This window comes from Strigops habroptila, chromosome 2 (genome assembly GCF_004027225.2).
Source record: "Strigops habroptila isolate Jane chromosome 2, bStrHab1.2.pri, whole genome shotgun sequence".
Taxonomy (NCBI): Eukaryota; Metazoa; Chordata; class Aves; order Psittaciformes; family Psittacidae; genus Strigops; species Strigops habroptila.
The window spans coordinates 2,778,786-2,801,582 of NC_044278.2; the positions used below are offsets into that span (position 1 = coordinate 2,778,786).

A 22,797-nucleotide genomic window follows, 5' to 3' on the forward strand; every position below is an offset into this window, starting at 1 on the left:
CCTCTCGACTGGACCAGACCATTCCACTCATACTCAAGTAAGAGCTTCTGCTGACCCCCCTTAACCAGTTTGGAACTAGATAGTGTTTAAGCAACTTTTGGAAAAGTTTTGAAATTGAAGACCTTAGGAAATAGAATCCCTGTGAAGTACAATTACTTATCAAAATACAAATGTGAAAAAAAAATTTAATACCCTGCATACAAAAGCTAACACTGAAAGATTCTGGAATGTACTTGGGAAGAACATGTACAATAGGAATATGCCTCTCAAAGATCAGTGCTGCTACCCACACGGATGTTATAAAAGCTGAAAGATTAATCAAATATCTGGAGCAACTGATTATCTTTCAGGACTGCATATCATCTTCACTGCTAGGATATAGCTTTAATATATCAGCACTAGACCTTGCTTTTAGATTATTTGCTTGAGTTTAAAAGGCATTGTTGAGAAGGGAAAAGGGAAGGGGAGCATACCACCATCACCTGCCCCAAACAATGCCTCTGAAACTGACCCCAATGCCCTTGTCTATCCTCATTTTCACACTGCAAGTCTCTGACCTCGGAAGCTTAAAACACACACACAAAAATGAAATGCAACAGCTAAAGAAAACAGACAAAAGGTGGTTAATGATGGGAAGAGAGGACAATGAACAGAAAAATAAGTCACTGGTCAACACCACACGCCTAACTAATGCAATAAAGCTATTATCTCTCAGTCACTACAGAGTTGCATCAAATAATGAACAGTAAAGATACTGAATCTTTGCTTTGAGAAAATAAAAATCTAGACAATGTCTATACTGGAGGAGTCCTTTTCCCCGGCAGATTTATTTGATATTATGGGGAAATGACAGCTAGAAGGACACTAAAGATATTTAGCTGAGAAAGAATTTAGATAAAGTGTTGTGAATTGAATTTAGTTAGCTGAATTCCTTTAACTGAGTTTTTTGACTGGGTAGTAGTTTTGTTTAGCATTGAGTAGTCACTTAGCATGGGAAGCTGAAGTTACTGGAGCCTTATGCTGCAAGCAGCTAACTGCCAACTTGATAAAGCTGAACTTAATTTACAACCTGTGCTTAATTATGTAAACAAAGGCCTTGAGACTACTGCAAACTGGAAGATAAAGGAGTTGCATCTGTTAGCAAGGAGCAACAAACTGGGAGAGATAAAAAGGAATTTACAGCTGGCCTCAAGAGCACAAAAGAATCCAGTGATGGGTTAGGAGACCCCAGACCAAAATTCACCATTGGACCACGAGACACGTGCAAGGCGTGTGAACAGCTTGTGATGGTCAGGTGCATAGCACGTAAGGGTACAAAACCCCAGGAATTCCTTTGTTCTGGCTCTCCCCTCAGAGGCACCCAGCTCAAGCTGTTCCTATTCCTGCATCACTTGTTTATTTTCCTAAGAATCATGCCAGAAACCCTGGGCGAAGAATTTTTTTTTAACAAAAATTGAACAAAAGCAACTTTGTGCAAAGGCAAAGCCACGACTAATTTTGATGGGAAAAACCTGCAACAAAAATGATAGCTAAAGTGTCCCTAATATGAGGAGGTATACAAATACGGTGTCTGGAATAAGGCATCAAGTAAGCAGAATGTAAAACTGTTAATAATCAAAATCTGTGATATTAGGATACGAAGGCACATGAAGAAATTATGAAATTAAGAGAGCAGTTTAGAAGAAAGCAAGGAAAGTATTCCTTTATACAGTGGGTGAACGAACTTCTGGATTTTTTTGCCATTGGAAATGTTACCAACAGGTTCAAAAAAGGATTACAGAAACTCACAGGCAATAGAACCATATGCACATTCTAAAGGAACAGCTAGGCATGTACCCTCTAACATTTCTAATCCAGTAATTTTGAATATTGGGGGAACAACAAAGACAAGAGACTAAGATAAGAGGACAAGCTCATGTTTTCTCCTTAAACAGCATCTCCTATTGTCTGTGTCAGATACAGAATCTGGCTCTACATGGACCATTAGTCTGATACAGCTAGACACTTCTAGTTTGGGGAAGCAGGAAGATGAGAAAACCAACACAGAAAATCCAGAAAGGGTACTGGTAGGCAGAAAAGGGAACTAGAACAAATACAACCTGTCAGATCTAAACAGAAACACAGCATTAGATGAAGAGCAAGGTAAGTGACAAAGCACCCTCTGCCCTGCTTTGGTATCTCATTTTCTGACGCTAAAGCATAGCTTTGGAAATGCTCTATCTACTGAAACCTCAAATAATTACAATTATATATTACAAACAGGAAATGGTAAGCATAAAAATTAGTTACCACACATATTTTATTAAAAAGTGAAAGATATTAGAATCCTATTGCTTTGAATTCCAGACTCTTAATGTAACCATTACAGAGCATTTCATTTGTAACCTTGATTGCACGAGTCTTCACTACAAAAAGAGAAATATGTATTTGTGTCACTACATGACCAATGACAATAAAGTAAGCTCCCCTTGATTTACATTGGCCTAACTGAAGCAACATAATTTTTCTGGTAAGAATATTTTCAACTTCGACATTTTTAAAAATCACTGCAAAATAGCAGTTCTGGGTTAAATTGTAGGAAAAAAAAAAAAGAAATCTTAAAACCTCTCTGATTCTTAAAACACGGACAGTTTAATCTGAAGCACTTACATATTTCAGGAATACTTAAGAAGAATTGAAAAATAAAACCCAAACCAAACAAAAAATAAACCAACAAAAACCCAACCAAAACAAAACACACAAGCAGAGGTAACACCCTCCCCTCTAACTGCAAACACTTTACCATCTCTTTCTCGTTCACTCTCGGGCCTTGCTCTTGGTCCAGTGTCTGACCAATCCCCTCTTAGCCGCAAGCGTTTAACAGGAGGTTGCCGTAACTGGAAGAAAAAAGGTGGAGGGTGGGGAGAGGAAATGTAGGAACAAGAAAGGCATTACAAAGCTATTTATGTTGGACAGTACAGAATTTTAAGTCTAAGTCAGTGCAGCACCTCCATTTTCTTAAGTTACATAAATTTGTATCTGTCACAAAATATGCAACATCAGCTGTATGTTCAGATTTAACTATGAATAAGCACAACACTGTATCAATAGAACGCAAGAGTTTCAGCTACATGGAAGTTCAACAGTCTAACCCAATGACTCTCAAAACTAACATAGCTTTTATTTTATGCAATACTAACTTTACTATGTTGAGGTTTTCCATAGTGAACAATAATAATTAAAGTCTCTTCATGTTAAAAATGAAGCTTTAGTTTCATGTAATATGGATTTGGTACTAAACAAAAGGGAAAAGAAAGCTAGATATTAACAAAAGACATTTTTTGAAAATAAACTTCAGTTTATTTTTAACCTGTGAGGTTTTTTTATAACACAGTATTTTTTGCAGCAAGAAGTATAAAACAAGTACTACGTAAGTAGTATTACTTTCTGCAACTTGAAGAGAAACAGCTAGTGCTTTGAACATTCAGAAAGGCAGCTCAGAGCTTGAAGTTAAGTGTATTGGCTGGATGTTTCTGGCTTAAAAAAGAAAAAGAAAAAAGAGAGAGAAAAAAAAAAAAAAGGTGAACAGTTGTGCTGAAAATGTTAAATTAAATGCAAAAGCCCTGTGGTGAAAGCACATTAAAGTGTTAACTTTCAGGAGCCAGCAGATTCAGGAAGAAAGCTTTATATTCCTTCTACTCCTATATAACTTCAAGCCAGGCTTAAAATAACATAGCATTTAAGTGAAATCATCCAGCAAGAAGAGATGACAGAACATATTCTGTGCCTACAAAATAGAAGAACGTATAGGATGTGTTATTAACAGGTGGTCACGGTCTTCTCTCTGTAGTAACCAGGCAGCCAATTCCCCACTAAATTACTTCACATCAGATTAACATTACATAGAAAAAAGGGAGAAGTGCAGAACCATTTGTATATCACAATTTTCTGGGTTCCTCTTTGCTCTCTCCTGCCCCAGTAAGGTAATGGTGTAACTCAACTGGACATTAGTTCTCAGTCCTATGAACCTACATCTCCTTCTGACCAATATTATTTGTCCTAGTGGCCCAGTAAATACAAGATGGTCATTGCTAGTAACAGGCCTTTTTTAATACTGCTCAGTGGGAGTGGCTTACCTCCTCAATCTAAACATTCTGTACCCCCTCATCTCTGTCATTAAATGACAACTTTTAGCAAAGAGTATTTATTTCAAGGAATATGCTTTTGGTGTCATGGAAAATAACAGAGAATACACCTCGGAGTGACCTGCCACCCTTGCTGGTTTTATAACCTGAAGTTCACATAGACGGCCTTATCTTTAGGAGAGGGAAAGCAGACAAGAAAGAAAACCAGAGTGAAAAAATACTGTAAATATATAATAAATATATTGTAAACATGCAAATTTTGTAACACAATCTACCTGTCACATCTCTGTCTATGAACAGCAATATGAATTTAAGATTAATTTAAAGGGAAATACAAAGTGTGCCATGAGAAAAAAAACATAAAACATGAAAACGGGTCATCTTAATCACTTGCCTCTTCCCGTCTCTCTTCAGCAGAAGGAACTTTAAGTTCTCGTGCTGTGTCATCCTTGGGATCGAACAAGTATATGTAATCCGAAGAGTAACTAACAAGGATCTCTTGTCCATCTTCGCTATAACATAGAGATGTTACTCTGCAGGATTTGTTATTGAGATGAGGAGGAACGAAACGTGCCACCATTCCAACAGTGCCCCTACCAGCATAATTCCCTGTATCAAAAAAAAAAAAGGGGGGGGGGAGGGAAGGGAGGGAAGAGAGAGAGAAAGAAATGACACATTTACTATTGCAAATTTTCAACAGCTTCAATATACTCTTTATTTAACATCCAACAAAAGATGATCAGGGAAAAGATAAGTATCCTGCAGCTTCTGCATTAAATTGCATCTGAATAGCGACAGATCTCACTAGTAATTTATATTTTTATTTACAAACACTATGTACATAATTAAAAAAAAAGAGAACACATACACAGATATAATCATGTGCCACATACCTATCAAATGATGGCGTATGGATGCTGCCAAATGTAGCACAAATGGAAACTTTGGAAGCTAAGAACATTTACATAATAATAATGCATATCTATATGTACACATAAATTAAGAAGAAATTCATTATATGAAGTTTTGAAAATTTAGGACCCAAATGTCCTACCCAAAATGTTTTTTAAAATTCTAGTTTTTCTTTGAGACATAATAATACTGTCCCTTTCTCTTCCATCACAATCATCAACAGGAAAACGCTGCAAGAAATGACAGATTTTGTGACACAGATTACTTGCATGAATGTGTATGCACAGCTATTAATTCATGTGTCCAAACACTGATCATACATTATAAGAAAGAGATATGTTAGAACTATGTAACACACTTTTGCTTGTCACCCATAACTTTTTTATAAAATCCCTGGGTAAGCATCTGAAGCATTTGTAGCTCTTCAATGAAATTATGCTAGATATAGCAACAACTATGGCAAAGCTAAGCCTATTCCATGATATTATTGAGTGCATAAGATCCCTTCCCATAAGAAGCAACACATTCCAGCATGGCAGAGTACAAGAATATAAGGACTTCATTAAAATTCAGGTGGACCACTGCAGGCTGCAGTCACTACCTTTTTGGAATCCTGGAATCACACGTTTCAAGACAAAATAAGAGACATTATGAAAGGTCTTTTTCTGCATTCAGTATACAGTGTATTCTAAGATGGATGAAGAGTTTACTTACTTGAAGATTTCTGTATTAGCAAATATTAGAGTGAAATTACTCTATTATCACAAAGCATAGTTCTCAGAGAAGAAAGCTACATTTCATTTAGTATTACACTTCAGTTATTCATTATCTATTTTGGGAAAAAAGAACAGAAAGTGGAACTGCAAATGGTTATAAAAGCTTACTGTAAGGTATGGTTCCTACCTGTTGCTCTTGTACCAAGCATTCGTCGATCGTATATCCTTACTGAGCTGTCAGAACAACCCACAGCAAGATAGTATGGGATTGGTGGACAGATAGCAACAGAAGTGGCAGCACGCCGACAGTTTATTAAAATATCCTGGAACAAACAGAAATACAACATTCAAATAAGGGCTCTGAATATTTGAAGTATAATTCTATTTTTTACTTCAGGACATTTAGTCAATGAAGTTATGAGAAAACTAGTTCTGGCCCTGTGAAGATAGATTGTAAATATGTCAAACAGAAAAGCCACCGTAGAGAAGGAAAACTATCAGAGAGTGAAATATAGCATGAGATCAACTGAAAAGCAAACAAACAAAACAGACCAAGCCACAGGAAAAAGAAAAAAACATTTACGAATAGATAAGCATAACAACTACAGATTTACAAACTAGCTCGCACTTTGGATTTTCCTACGGAAACACAGGTAACCGTTGAGTCAGAAGAGTATCAAATACGTAAAAACAGTATAAATTAATTTAAAGGATCAGAATAGATTTAATCTATTTAGATTTAATAGGCAATTGGATAGAGAAAGAAAAAAGAAAGAAATGCCTGAAACTGATAAATATGCACAGAGCTGAGTAAAATTAATTGGTAGTAGTAGTACATACTTTGGTGTCAGTTTTTCTTCAATATTAAAACTGTTTCTGAAACCCAAACACAGTGGACACCACCAATACCTTACCTTCTAGGGAGTAATACCAGTGACTAATTTGATCCTGTATAATTCATTACCAAATCTTTTCTTACACAGGGACAAAGGATGCTCACGAACACATGGTTGCAGATGATTTTCAAGGCTCATTTTTTGCCTCCAAATTTACACTTCCTAGTAACTAAAGTAAACCAGACCAAGAGATTCAATTTCAACTAGAATCCTTTCTACCATATCTGAAGCCTCACACCAAAGTTCATAAACTAACAAAGAAAAAAAAAATATTAAATTACAAAGGAGATATTAAAATTAATTAAAAAAAAAAAAAAAGTAGAAAGAAAAAAAGACTCCCCAAACTTTTTTTGTTTCTTGGGAAACATGTTGTCATCTCCACCAACGACCCTGAAATCTATTATTTCTAAAAGCCTTACCAGAATTCATATCCTATGTTTGTATGATGTACAGCTCTACATTTAGGTCATCTTTATTAAAAGATTTCACTCTTACATCTTTACAATCTTCCTTTGTGCAACTTGTTTTGATTCGAGTATCAAACCATCTTACAGTGCCATCTTCACCACAAGAGAGGAAAGTATAGGGATCATTTGGTACTGTCATAATCTGATAAAAAACAAAGGATTTAAAAAAAAAAAAAAAAAGTATTAATACTTCCAGAAATACCATTAATTTGAAAATAAAAACATCAACATCTTGAGCATCTGATGTTGCATTCGTTAAAGACTGAAGCAATTATGACTCAAGTCAAACTTTCTATTGAAATAAACAGGAAAACTGAAAAATTGGTGATGTTCCTTCATTTTCAAGAAAAGGTTTGAACTACTGAAATTAAAACAAACTATGGAATTTCACATAAGATTAAGTATTTATAGGTCAACATTTACAGATATTTCTATTATCTTTTAATAGGGAACACACGTTTACTGCAATCAGGTTTCAGGTAAGTAATCAATTTTCTGCAATAATTTAACAGAAGCTCAGTTTTTTCTCTATCAAGTAATAGAAGACAATAAGAGACAAAACCCTCAGAAATCGGAATGACATGAAAATACTAGATGGCTTTCATTCCCATTGGGCCATTCCTTTACATTCAAACTAGTTCCCTGAAGCACTATGCATTAAAGGCTGTTACTAACCTACCTCCTCACTGCACTTTATTTTTTATTTTAATTTATTTTTACTTCTTAAGAGAGCACTGCATTGCACCATTTTCCTGACCTCAGCCCTACTCAAAGTAGGGAAGAGCCAGATGGAGTCTCACATGTATGGCGTTACTCAAGAAGGCCTCCTTCAGACAAAATAAAAAAGCAAGTAAACCATAACGTTAAAGCTGAATTCCACAGGCTGTTCACATGAGACATCATGCTTTCACACTCTATCCTTTAAACATAAGGCAGAGAATGTTGTACAAACTAGCAGTATTTTTCTTTTTATACACTACTGCTATCAGTAACTTCATAGAAATTTATAAAGTACAAAAATCACTAATAGTGTAGTATGCTAATTCAACACAGAGCAAATGAGTGATTCTTTAATACTTTTTTATGTGATCATTTATTCCTCGCCCACCCAGTAAAACTAATCTATGGATATCTGAGGTAACCTATGCATATCTGTAAGTCTCTCTACCTAAAGTGGGATTACAAATGTAATCTCTACAGCATTCAGCATTTCTTCTTGTAATGCTCAGTATATTAACTGAGACAATGTGTGCTATCCCAAATCTTGTTGCTGTCAAACAAGTTTAACAGACAAAACAAAGACAAGGTTTTAAGAACAATGGAAGAATAAACTTCTAAACTATGACCATTATTCCTCAATACATTAGTGTAACATATTGAAATTAGTGTTTCTCACTACCCATTCACTCAAATTGATTTCATTAGTGTATAGTTATCCAGCAATTGTTCTTCAATCCACCAAATACTTCCAGCATTTCTGCTATATTTTGATGCAGAGCTTTCATTTATGTAATTTACTTTGTTCCAAGAATGTTGCTGAATATGGTATTTTAACACCACAAGCTCTTGTTTCTAGTAGCTGCATTTTATTTTTGTTCACACTGATACTATTTCACAATACACATGTAGCAGTGCACTACATACATCCACTTGCATGACAATTTTTATACACGGTGTTTAACAACATACTAAGTACTTTATAAATACAGAAATAGAGAAATTGAGATGTGAAGACTCCAATAATTACTATATTTGTGTTCAATAAGTGCATATATATATAAAAAAATCCTTTTTTACTAAAAAATGTTTTCTATTTAACTTTAAAAATATATAGCTATGTCATTATGCTGTATTGAAGATATGAAGATAAGAGTTATTCATAAAAATATATTCTTTCTGAAATGCCATTAACACTAAAGGCAATAAAGAAAAGCATTTGGCTGAGTAAAAATAAACATGTAATGGCCTTGTATAAACAACAAATTCTTCAGAAACATATTCCAAGAATTTCTTTCTCCTTACTTCTTCTGCTCTCCCCCAGAATTAAAAACAATTGTCCGATTATCCCACAGTTCATAACCACCTACACAAATTTCCACATTCCTCCATTTCAATGAATGTTTTTGTAACATCTTGAACTATCACAAACTCCAAGTATAAAGCACAGTATAAATTCAAGCCGTATTTCCATTTAGAATTAATACCTCAGAGCAGATGATGTTAGCTTTTCTTATTTAGAGAATCCAATGAGTCAAAGTTCTATATTTAATATGACGATGTGGTTACATACAGCTGGGCAGTAACGTCACAATACCTTCCCACTCAGAAACTTCTCAGTGGCAAAGTTGTGTTATGTCAGAAGCTGAAGCTGTATCTCAGCCATTTGCTTGAAAAGCCCTATTTACTCTACCACACTTTCATATGCCAAGGCTCAAAATAAGGTCTGCTATGCCACACAGTAATACATGTATTTAATGTTCAAGTATCAGATTTATGACACAGTAACAGAATTTATAATCTTTATAAATAAACTACCTTCCAAAATATTTTATAAACCTATCTTTTCAAAGACTTTTTGAAGAGAGCTCAAGTTTAGATATGTTAAAGCTCAGTGCAAAACAGGCTCACGAAAATAACATCAAAAAGAGACACCGTTGTTAAAACAGTCAATGTCACATAGGGGTTTTGAGATTCCTCCCATTAACGGTGTTTAAAAACAGTATAAACAGCCAAAACAGTACCACACTACTGTCATTCAAAACAACAATACTGCCCTCCTGTTAACATTATTTGCTGAATAAAAGTCACCCTCAATACTACCATTTTGACATTTGACATATAGCAGTCAAATATCCATATACTCTTCAATTAATGGTTTCAAACGAATTTACTATATTTGTACAATTAGTTACTGTTCAGTTATAGTCATTCTATATGGACAACAATAAAACTTGCAGCTTGATTTGCTAGACTGTTGGGCTCTCCGTATTTCTTCTAAAAGATTTTTCCAACTCCTACTGTCTGTTTTGACAAGTTTAATTTGTTGTACCTATGAAATTTATATTTACCATCTGGTTTAGTAGCTTGCAATGTGCATACCATCATTACTGAGGACAACACCTTGCAAAGAGACAACGGTCATTCTCATATTACAGGTTACAAGTGTTACGTTTTGGTGTCTGTTACTACTCCTGACCCACAAGCACAACTGGCAACTGCCTTCATTGAATTTTCCCAGTTTGATCATTGGTTTGCAGCACCACCTGGTGTCAGTCACTTCATGCAATCAACCAAACTGTTGGTCAACACAAGCTCGGGCAGATCAAAAGAAGACACCCACAGTTGACTTCTCATGGTCATTTTTATGGTGTCACCAACTCTTTCACTTGCAGTACTCTGACCATCCCAGCCCATAACACCAAACTCAAACCAACTGCTCTAATGATACTCCACCACTACCTTTATGTCTCCTTCACATAGGGTCCATAACCATTCTCATGTTCTCAAACTCAAAACACTCATAGCTAGCTACGAGACAACAGAGGTGGCTGCCCTCAAGCCTGCAGCCAGCCATCAAGGGGAGTCTCTTGTTTCCCAAGGAAGCCACAATGCAATGCCTGATAGACTTCTCAACACAGACATTTCAGCTTTAAGATATAGCATCTGTCTCTAGATGCTCTTACAAGAAAGGTTTTATTTGAGGTACAGAGAACATCCAATCAACTTGCAGAATCCACAGGCTACTATATATAGTAAACTTCAGTGAGAACTGAGGCAGTTTGGAAACCGTAAGGACTGATGTTATTTAAAGGAAACAGTAACTGGTTCTCAAGCAAAACAAATCTCGGCAATAAAGGCAGACGGTGCAACCCTGGGATCCGGAATCACATTTTGCAAAACTGAAAATGCAGTCTTGTATTAAACCCAGGCAAAACCAAACCAATACCACAAATCCCAGAAACAGAGTGAACTACAAGGTTAGCTAAACTGTCTACAAGTTACCCTGCAGATAGGAAGTGTTTTTGACAAAACCTTTAATGGAACAGGTGTAATTACAATCATAAGGATACTTTTACTACATAATCAAAAGTTGATTCTGGCAGTACTTTAGCCATTTTCCTTTTTCACACAACCTTTTCACACCCCCCAGGTTTTTTAGCATAGATTTTTAAATATTTTATTGACTTCACATACAATGAAAAAGATTCAAAAGCTTGCTATGAAATCTGAGCTAAATCGTTAAGAAAGCAATGGATTTGGGATTTTTTTCCCCCTGTGTGTGTACTATGCTAGTGTTAAAACAAACAAACTCAAACCTGGAATATTTATAACCTGAGAAGGAAATGTCAGTATTTTTTCTATTTTAAGCACAGTAAGTTCTACAAGCAGCAGATTTTGCTGACATTAAAATAAATAGATCAATAAATCTGATTACCTTCCTAACTTAATTAACATTTTGCTTCTTCACTTGCCTACTTATAAGAACAAAACTTCCAAGGGAGGATTGAAAACACTGGCTCTGAATTTATGCATAAAGAGTTAACTAAAATACAAATGAGAAATTACGTAAAACTGTAAATACATTTTTCAGATTAAGTTATTCACACATGCTGAAATAAGGATTTCTTGGAAGAATTGTGAAAAAGGCATTAATGCTGAAAAGCTGGGGGGGAAGAATAAAAATCAAAACAAAAAACACAGCCACTGCCCCCACCCCCAAACCTATTTTGAAAAGAAATTCACAATACAATTTAAATCAGTTTTGCTCTGCAGAGGATTCTTTCAGTGAAGGTGTATTCAGCTATTATATTTGCAAAGAAAGCAGTCTTAATGGCACTGCCTTTTGGAAAGTCTTCCATTTAATTTAGTCAAAATATTTCGCTTTTAAATCCTACTCCAAGATTTAAAAAACAAAACCAAAACAAAACCCACCCACAAAACAAACAAAAAAGCTAAAAGGAAGGTTCTTTCATTCTCACTGAAATAAAGCTCTCAGCTGTCTGATTAAAATCTTGGGCAACAATACAAGAAAAGATGTATTCCACCTATCTTATAATTATCATATACTTTTGTGAGGTACCTCATAGGTAGTTCCATAGTGGCACGTATACTGGCATTGTCTGTTGGTCTCTGCATCTTGTTCAACATTAGTGTAAAAAATGACTCCGTCTCCAGAACAAGATACAATTTGTTTGTCATTGGTGCACGGTAAGAATTTTGCACTAAAAATATTGGCCCTGTGTCCTGAGCGAATGGTTGTTAAAACCTAAGGAAGAAAGAAAAAGGAATGCTGTATCAGGTTAATATTTTCAAAGCAAACAACAAGTGGGAAAATAATACAGACTCGGGTACTATAGAACATCAAGACTGTACAGGCTGCCAGTAATCTACAGTTTAATACAGTTTAATACAACAGAACAGAGAAGCTGGTTTTATACCAAATTTCTTCTAAGAATAAGGTGGCTCTACAAGAGACATTCACTTATGCACTTGCACAAAGTAGTCTGCAAAATGCAAGGACTGGAAGGCAACTGCCACCTTTTGTAAAATGCTAGTTACATGTCACATCAGGTTTTTTCCAAGTAAAACATTGGTCCAGAGTGATGCTGCAGCCAGCCAGCATGTCAGTGAGGAGAGATTTAGAAGATCTGAAATATCATGGGTGAGGAAAATAAGGCATTGTAATCCAAGCCAACTTTATAGAGGTTAAAAATTGATGGTACTCTTAAAATAAACTCACATTAAGAAAGAGAACTGAAATTTATAAGAAAGGATGCTTTGAAACCAGTCAAAAATAAATAAGCATTTAAGTATATGGTTACAGGGCAATAAACTAAGATTAGACTTAGTCTCAATAAGTGTAATTCATCTACAGTACAGCAGAGAAGCATATAATTTACTTCATCATAGTTGGTTTTAAATGCTTTGTGATGATTCTTTGTATTTCCTATCATACTTCTTACTAGCCTATCAAAACTGAAAAAACCCTTTCTGTGTACTAGTGAACATTATCTTGTTACCTTATATCTCACATCTGCAGCATTTAAACCAAATTGTATTTTCACCACTAATACGAAGAAGCTAACCAAGTTGTTTACAGTATGAAAATTACTTCCAAATTCCCACTCAATTCAAAGAAAACATTATGCAAATGAAATTTCTCTGTCAGTGAAAGCTTATGCCTAGTATTTCACAGGTGCTATTTCACACCTTTTCAACAATTCACACACATACACACACAGAAAAAAGATTAACAGTCTATCTACATTACCTGAAATATACACAAGATAAAAGCTGGTAGAGCTTTAGCTCCAGTCAAACCACAGCTCTTCAGGAAGGCAAAATTTGTTGCCTTCATAACTTTCTATTCGAACTCTCTTCCACCATCCCAACCACATATTTTGATCTCCCCTTCTCTCCCCCCTTCCTCCCCCATTTACTTTCTCAGCACGTCTTCCAAGGTTTAGTTCTCAACCTCTGACAAACCATGGGAGAGAGGACTTCACTTGAGCATTGCTGCACAGCATCCCCAGCACTGAAGGGCACAGTTCAGAGCATCTGTTCTATCACACTATCGGCAGCTCCTTAAGGAGCAAAGTGTGGAACGCTGCTACTATGTGATGGATGCTAGCTGACGTTACTGGAAGCTGTTCAACTGCATCATAACCCATATGAGCGCAGAAGTGGAAAAGCAGAGACCTTTACAGTACTTTTCCCTTCATAAGCCTGCTTCCCCTATTCCAGTTCAAATTCTTCTCCAGCCACACACATGGCAATGTAATTTCAAATGGTAATAAAGTACTTTAATCAAGATTGACACTTCAACAACATTACACAGAAAGGCAACGCAGTATATTACATACAGCAAAAGCTAATACAATATTTTAAAACTAAAATGAAACAGAAGACTATTTATCTGACCATAAGATTTCACAAGAATTACTGAATCCTATTACTAATTCTGACACTAATCTGTCGTGAGACCATGTTCCTTTTGTGCCAGACCACGTACCATAAAATGGGATAATACCTATGTCACAAGGGATTAGAATACTAAGGCTTTAAAGCACTGTGAAGGTTTATTCCAATTTACAAATGCTATAAAGTGCCTGATGTTATCTTTGTCAGATAACAACTAATATCTGAAAAATACCTTGAAAAATGTCTCAATATCTTGGAAAATAATCTTATTTGAAAGCTATTTACTATCCAGGAACAAACCTACCTTTCTGCTGTAGGGATTACTAATTACCAGATTGGTGTCATCGGAACCAGACAAAATATATTCTCCTGTATCATTCCAGCAAATTGTGTTCACCTGTGTGAATGAACAACAAGTTAATTTAGACTTACATTAATTTGATTTTCAGAATATTAAATCATCAATACCCATCCAACACTACATAACTAGGAGTTCACAAATTCAATTGAAATGATGTTGTTTCTAAGCAGTTAGCACAAAAAAAAAAAAAAAAAGAAAATAATTGTGTGTTTTCAAAACAAATTGATAAGGGAATCAATCACCTGATTCACCTATGGCATCTCAATACTCCCACTGCACCTGAGGAGTCCATCAGGTAAATTAAGCTATTAAGCTTTCCCACAAAGGCCTCAGTAGCCAAAATTTTACACATTCAGGTGTTTTAATGTTCCAAATCTAGTCCACAGAGTTCTCCAAATTTGAACTGGAGGGCACCACAATGCTCTCGTTATTGTATCTTCACCATATCCAGATTGTGACCACCCATTACTTTGTCTGCCTTTCAGTGACCACACCTTCTCAGGGATCACGTGAAAAGCACTGCAGAATCCATCCCAGATCTCTTTTGAGAAGTGTGAGTATGCTAGGAAAGAAGAATCCTATAGAGAGGTACAGAATTGCATTGGGAGAACTTTACAATGTATTTCCTTATCAATTCTCCTTTTCACAAGCCTGTGTTTAATAACGTGTCAATGAAATAAAGCTGTAAAAGCACTCGAAATCCAGGAAGCTCAGAAAGTTTCCTTAGAGTAACGTGAGTTCAAGCAGCAGCTCATGCACAAGCACCAAAGACTGCATGCATGACCATTATTATTTCAAGTAGCCTCTAAAATAGCTTTAAGTGTCAAACTGCAGCCATCAACATCTTCTGTTGGCTATATTCTGTTGGCAGAATAAGTGCCTCAGTGTAATGTATCAGAGTGAAATACATAATTAGTTAATATCCCACTTTGTTCTAAATCCTTTTCTTATGCTTTTTTTAATTCAACTGTCTCACTCTGAGCCCAAAAGGCAAAATTATTTTTGTTTAAAATAAATACACCCATTTTAGTTACTATTTTAACCACAGGTTTAGTTAGGGTCCTTAACTAGGCAAAGTTGCAAAATCAGAATTAGCTGTTTCAGGTGGATCATATGGGCAACATCTTGACATATTCATTGAGGAGCTTTAAGAGAGATCTTCGTGTTACAACAGATATGCCTATGGCAGAGTTAGCTCAATGCTCAGCAGCAGTCAAATAATATTAGGAATCACTAGGAAATGCACAGAAAAGCAAACGTCATTCTGTCAGTGTATACATCCATGCATGGCAAATCTGTGTCTTTCACACTCTGCAGTTTTGGTTCATATCCCGCTCCCATATTCTCCATTTCTATTACTGCCCATGTGAAAAGAGAAATTACGAAAACGAATTACTAGGATGATCATAAATATCAAACACTTTTTACTGCAGGAAGCAATTAATTCATACTACTCTGGGGAGGGGATATGACAGAAGCATATGAAATCACGAATGACATGGAAAAAGAAACAATTTTCTGTGGATCTTTACAGTACAGGAAATGGAAGGCCTTCAATAAAACCATCACACGGCATTTTAATAAAACTGGAATTCATTGTCCTGGAATGTCCTAAACACCAGAAGTGGGAAAATATATATATATATTCATCAAAGAAAAACAAAAAATTATCAGAAACAAAGATGCAACTTTCACCTTCATCTGTCCATGAAAGTGTGATGTGTTCTCTAGAATACCCTTCGAGACTATCTGCTTATCTCAACTGTCTCAGCTTTCCTCAAAAATCAGTACTGGCCACTCAGGACCAAGTTCTCAGGCTTGACTGAGCATTCATACGACCTTGCATGGCTACTCTTGATTTTATAACCCTGGCTGTCAATCACCAAGAACCATGCATTCAGCTATCCCCCAGATCCATCTACCATTGAAGTAACTTGTCCTGTCAAACATAGCACAGTACTACAGCTAGTGCAAACACAAATCCAAGAAAGCTCATTTTCATCTACATTTCCTTTCAGGGAGAAAAATACTATCATTGCCCTAGGAAAAACCGAAATGCTGATACAAGGATACAAGAACAGAAACAAGAGCAAAACAATGAAAAAACAAGGAAGCTGCTAAAAAATCAAAAATATGATGTGAGAAAGAAGAGCTAGCCCCAAAATTAAACAATTAAGCAGGGCAGGTGTGTGGGTATGTGTCCAAAACCAAAATCTGAAGAGCAGGAAAGCAGAGAAAGCATCAAAGATGCAAAGGGAAGGCATGATTATCTAAATTACAGTGTCACAAGCCTACACAAGACATCAATCATTCTCCTTCTAAATTCTGACTTCATTGCACTGATTGCCTCAGTTGAGCAATTTCAATACACCCTACCCAGGCTAAAGTTGGTTCAGAAAAAATCCTGAAGTAAGATGACATAACCAAATGTATGCTAAAGGTCTACAACTAAACAGGCTTTTTATTCTGTACCAGATCACCTTCTCAACATTACTATCAACAAAGTCTTTCAGTGGAATAAGCCTTGATAATTTTTTTTTTCCCCAGAGAACACCAACTTCACTGACTTTCTAGTAAGTGACCAGTCAATATACCACATTCCTCGGTGTTCAGTACCACCTATTGACCAACATTGAATAACCCCAATAAATATGCATATGGAGTATTAAAAACAGACGCTCGATAAGAGCAGATTAAAAATAAAAAGTTCTCATGTCTCATTCCATGGTAGCAAACCCACTACTAAAATACACTGTAAAATGAGAACTAACCAGAAAACTAGCCAGAGAGGTATTCCATATCACAGCACGTCATGCCCAGTATATAAACTGGGGTGGAGTCACCCAAAAGGGACCGATCGCTGCTCGGGTCGGGCTGGGTATCAGTCAGCAGGTGCTGAGCAATTGTATTGTGCATCACTTGTGTTTTCTGAGCTTTCATTTCTTCTTCTGTTGTTTCCTATTGTTATCAGTATTGTTATTGCTGGTATTCTGTTATCACTATATTTTACTTTATTTTAGCTATTAGACTGTTTTTATCTCAACCCATGGGGTTCACATTCTCCCCATTCTCTTCTCCATCCCACCCTGTAAGGGGAAGGGAAGCGGGGGGTGAGCAAGCGGCTGCATGGTACTGAGTTACTGGCTGGGTTTAAACCATGACAGCCATTGCGAAGGAGATGCATGCTACACAGGATATTTGTTTGTTACTGAACTAAATGCCTATACATAGACATGAGAAATTATTCCTCCAGATAATAATTTTTCCTTTATTTTAAAAGGTAGTATTTGCTCATGTCAAAGGCTCCATACTCCTATGCGTTCTGCAGTTCCACCTTCCTCAGCTTTCACAGGAACAGGACCGGGAAAAAAATAAGCAATACTTTTACTCCAATTCAATACAATTTAGAGTTGCTTTTCCCTCTGCTTTCCTCCCACTTCACCACTGCTGGTCCAAATTTGTTTTTATTCCAACATTTCTCCCTCGGATTTAGCTACTTCATCCAGAAAACATCTCACCTAACTCTACATTTCCTCATTATCCTAAGCTCCCTTTAGAGTATACATGGAAAATGGCAACTTCTGGCATGCATATGACCTCACTGAACTGGACAATGTGAATCTTTCAACAAGATCCCTGGTAGGCTACAAGCAGACATCAATGATTCAGCAGACTAATTTAATTACTTCACATACTACTGCTAGAAACTGTGTCTTCAAACGAAGTGGAAAATTGCACTATTTCAAAGACAACAGTACCTAAACTCCGAGATGAAAAATACTCAAACAAAAAGGTACTATGGTAATATTACTGCTACATAAGCACATACACTTGAAATAATTAATAGAACTATTCCCTACAAAGAGATTGTACCTAAGTATGATTATAAATAGTTCTATTTCCCACAGAATCTCTTTTGTGTAACATAGATCAAATGGTAGGTAGGAAGTCGGAATTTACTTTTATCCTCAATTAGAAAAAAAAAATTCTTGCCTTAAGTTGTCCACCGTGTCCAATTACACAGCTTGCTTTATATAGAAAATACAAGTCACAACTTATTCCACAGAAGAATGCAAATGTTTTTAACTTCAAAAACACAACCCAACCCCCAAAAACCAAACCAAGCCCCACCCTCCAGCCCTCCAAAAAACACCAACCACACCAAGAAAACCAAATCCAGAAACACCCTTAAGACAACAACTGTGGCATTCATTCCTCGCATATGAAACACATGCTGATTCAGCAACTGGGGAGGGGGGAAGACTAATATGATCATTTACCATTGATGGCATAAGCATTTTAATCAGCAAGGGCATTGTAACTTCAATTACATTTTATTTCACAGATTTTTTTTTTTTAAGCAAGAAGTAAGAAATTATACTGAATGGTTGTTAGCTATAAAAGATTATTCAGAAAACCCCACACAGTAAATGAGGTAAGAACTCCTAATACCCCATTCTTTAAAGGTGAACAGTTCTGAGCAAATTTGATTTCTAAAGACAGTTTTCAAACTGTAGCACTATTTTAAACACCTGCATATAGTGCTATAAGTTCACAAGTAAAACATTTTCCACCCACTAAAACGATTAAGCTGGGCCACATGTTAAAGCATACTTTAAAAGCTAATGCGATCAATTCAAAATGAATTTTCAAATACATTATCCGATAGGTAGATCCAAGCAATACCAAATAGATAACACCAAATTTGCAATCTCCGTTACATGACATAGAGTTAGTTAACTAAAATAGAGAACAAATTCACTCAATTTATAACTAGCAGTGAAGAATTACTATTGTCATGTACCCTGTTTTACAGGCAAAAATGACTATTTTACAAAACAAAGAAAAAAATTATTACAAAAACCCAACCAACTTCAGGAAAAGCAACTTGAAAAATTTCACCTTAAGTATAGAAACAAAATTCTAAATTAAAAATCACTGTTACAATCTTTAATACAAAAACTGATAGATAACTTTCTATACGTAGAATCATAGAATAATTTGCGCTTGAAGAGACCTTACATTGTCATTCTTAAAATGTTTCCTGACAAAAGACTGGGAAACTAATGCTTTGATTTTTAAGTCAAACACCATCTGTACCAGAACATAAAACTTAATGGTAGTTAGTACAACAAAAGCAGCTGAATTTTTACATACAGCAATTCTAATCCTTGCCTCTCCCAGCCTTTCTAGTCTCTCAAAAGTATATGCAAGTCAAAAATCATACTTCTGATCTCAAGCCAAAAGGCTAGATTTTATTAACACTTTTCCTTCAAAAGTACTGTGTTAATTAACAATTATAACACCTTTATTTAAATGTACAAGTGCAAGCAACTCAAGATAAGTCTTTACATTTGAGCATCTTTTGAAATACACATTAAAGTATAAAATTTACACTTTTTATACCACATCTAGTATCCTTTCACATTTCAGGTATCTTGTACAACAAAGACAATGCTTTAACCATCACAAATTTCTGCTCTGTTTGCCAAAGGCAATATGGTAATCTCTTTGCCGTGTACCTAGTTTAAGTAAAATCTTTTATTTAAAAGAATATGACTTTCAGTATTTGGACCACTTTGAATAAGTGCTTAAGCAATATTTCAAGTTATGTTATTGCCTTTCAGGGAAGGCTTATTTTCATAGAATCATAGAATAGTTCGGGTTGGAAAGGACCTTAAGATCACCCGGTTCCAACCCCCCTGCCATGGGCAGGTACACCTTACCCTAAACCATGTCACCCAAGGCTCTGTGCAACCTGGCCTTGAACACTGCCAGGGATGGAGCATTCACCACTTCCTTGGGCAACCCGTGCCAGCGCCTCAGCACCCTCACAGTGAAGAACTTCTTCCTTATATCTAACTTACTTAAACTTCCTCTGTTTAAGTTTAAACCCATTCCCCATTGTCCTGTCACTACAGTCCCTGATAAAGAGTCTTTCTCCAGCATCCCCATAGGCCCCCTTCGGATACTGGAAGCTGCTCTGAGGTCTCCACGCAGCCTTCTCTTCTCCAGGCTGAACAGCCCCAACTTTCTCACCCTGTCTTCGTATAGGAGGTGCTCCAACCCCCTGATCATCCTCGTGGCCCTCCTCTGGACTTGCTCCAACAGCTCCATGTCCTCCTTATGTCAGGGACACCAGAAGTGCACACAATACTCCATGTGGGGTCTCACAAGAGCAGAGATCACCTCCTTTGACCTGCTGGTCACGCTTCTTTTGATGGAGCCCAGCACACGGTTTCTGAGCTGCAAGCGCACTCTGAAGCCAGCTCATCTTCAGTTCCTCATCGACCAACACCTCCAAGTCCTTCTGCACAGGGCTGCTCTGAATCTCTTCTCCGCCCAACCTGTAGCTGTGCCTGGGACTGCCCCAACCAAGGTGTAGGACCCTGTACTTTGCTTTGTCGAACTCCATGAGGCTGGCACTGGCCACCCCTCGTGCATGTCGAGGTCCCATCTGGATGGCAATTTTGGATTTTATTGTCTCTTTAAATAAGCATGTAGTACTTGATAATCTGCTTTTTAGACTTGGACAATAAATCATTCAAAGCACTAACTCAGCTTTAAAGAAAATATATTAACATGGCACAAAACTACTAATGATTCCATTTAAAGATTCAAGGCGAATTCTAACTGAAAAGATAAACATGTGTTTTCCTGGCACAGGAGATTAATTCATTCAGCAGTGGGACACAGTATTAAGGTACAGGAATGGTATTTTGTTTTCCTTCAAAGGTAAGTGTCAGATGTTTAAGAAGAAAAATACCTAGAGAATTCAGATGTAGGTCTCAACAAGCAGAGTTTCCCAGCTCAGCTTTAATACATGGTATTTGCATTTTTAAGGTAACGAAATATTATTGTGGCAACAAAATCACAATTTAACATCTTTTAACAAGCAAAATTGACTTACACATCCATCATGCACATTCAAGGTTGCTTCAAGTTTTAATCTTTGGATAAATTCTCTTCTCCCTGTGAAGAAAAACATTAATTATATACTCTTTTAAAACAATAAAGAAGTAATTAAGACCCTGCTAATAGGTACTAAAGGGCAAAAACCTAAACAAAAAAGAAGCAGAATATAAATGTAAATCTTGAAACAATTCATATGGTTCTCATTTTACAAACAATAAAACAAGCATCACATTTGCTAGCTCTTCTACCACCACTAATAAGAGTGCAGAAATGGCAAAATGAAGATTTCAGAGGTTCACATGCTGAAGCTTCCTCTAAAACTAATAGTTATAAAGCAGAAAAATAACCACTTGGTTAACTTAGCTGAAAGACAGCAAGTATACCATAGTTCAAGAAGTATGACCTTTTGTATCAGAATATAAATCAGAATATAAAGAAGAAGGCGTTTAGGTCTCAAGCAGAAAGTAAAACATGGTTTCGTAATTTCGGCAAGGAACTGGAAATTTATCTTCCAAGCATTATCTACAACTCTGCATCTCCTCTTAAACCAGAGAAAACCCAACTTCAATCACATTGTTAATGTTGAATATCGAAAAGCAACACTGAAGTCCAGTACCATCCCATTTCATATATACTTAAGGGATAAAACACAAAGGAAACTTTCGGAAAGGTGACATGAAAGGAAGAGATGAAGGAGAAAGAAGAAATCTATAAATGCATATCGAGTAAGGCAAGGGCCCAGGAACTTTATGTCTTTATTCTTTATATACAAGCTTACTTACCACTGCACTTAAAACCACTAATGCACTATACAAATGAAGAAGGAAAAATAAAGTATACTGAAAACAATGTGGTCTTCCATGAACTAGATGTTTAAACAAATAGCTTCAACTTTCATTTAGAGTACTCCCGTTTTATCTAAACAAGTTGTAGTGAACCTAATAATCCCCAGAAAGCACTTTCAGAAAATAAAAATACTTCTAAACAGATTTTTATTTAAATCCTAAAAGCACTTAAACTCAAGGACCATTATCTCTTTGCCCTGTGTTTGTACAGCTCTCAGAACAAAACTCCAGGTAACAGCATTAGACTGTAGGTCTGTTAGGCTGCACTGTTTTCAAATAGGAAACCACTGAATTCACACAAAATTAACCTTCCTGCCTTCCTCTGAGGAAACTAGAGTCAGGGAAAGAACAACTGCAACAGAACTCTCTGCGCATATGAAAATCCTACAGTTCTGAACTTGTCTTGGTTCAGCTCAAGGCAGAACCATTTCAGAGCCCAGTGTCACCTCTGGCACTGTAGCACAAATTTGGTAATTTCTCCTCTCTCCACTCGTTTCCCCTTAATGCCTTTTACTTGTCCCATATACTCTCCATAACCGAAAAAGAACACCTGATACCTGGTCCCTCACAATCACAGGCTGCCACAGCACAACCCTCAGACTGAGAAGCAGGCACTGAACATCCCTGCTGCACTCCTTCA

At 36.4% G+C, this 22,797-nt stretch overlaps 1 protein-coding gene across 6 annotated transcripts in view; it reads right to left on the reverse strand.

Moving 5' to 3' along the window:
- Nucleotides 1-22,797, reverse strand: part of DCAF6 (DDB1 and CUL4 associated factor 6) — an 82,867-nt gene that overhangs the window by 45,326 nt on the left and 14,744 nt on the right. For 3 of the 6 annotated variants that reach the window (XM_030471934.1, XM_030471933.1, XM_030471930.1), the window contains exons 2-8: nt 21,308-21,369; nt 14,341-14,433; nt 12,196-12,381; nt 7,144-7,257; nt 5,940-6,075; nt 4,519-4,733; nt 2,783-2,876 (exon numbers count right to left, since the gene is read on the reverse strand). In XM_030471934.1, coding sequence (XP_030327794.1) covers nt 2,783-2,876; nt 4,519-4,733; nt 5,940-6,075; nt 7,144-7,254 — 556 coding nt within the window. In that variant the 5' untranslated portion in view covers nt 7,255-7,257; nt 12,196-12,381; nt 14,341-14,433; nt 21,308-21,369. Of the gene's footprint in view, nt 1-2,782; nt 2,877-4,518; nt 4,734-5,939; nt 6,076-7,067; nt 7,258-12,195; nt 12,382-14,340; nt 14,434-21,307; nt 21,370-22,797 lie in introns of those variants that run through there. The other 3 variants (XM_030471935.1, XM_030471932.1, XM_030471931.1) reach the window with 3 other exon arrangements.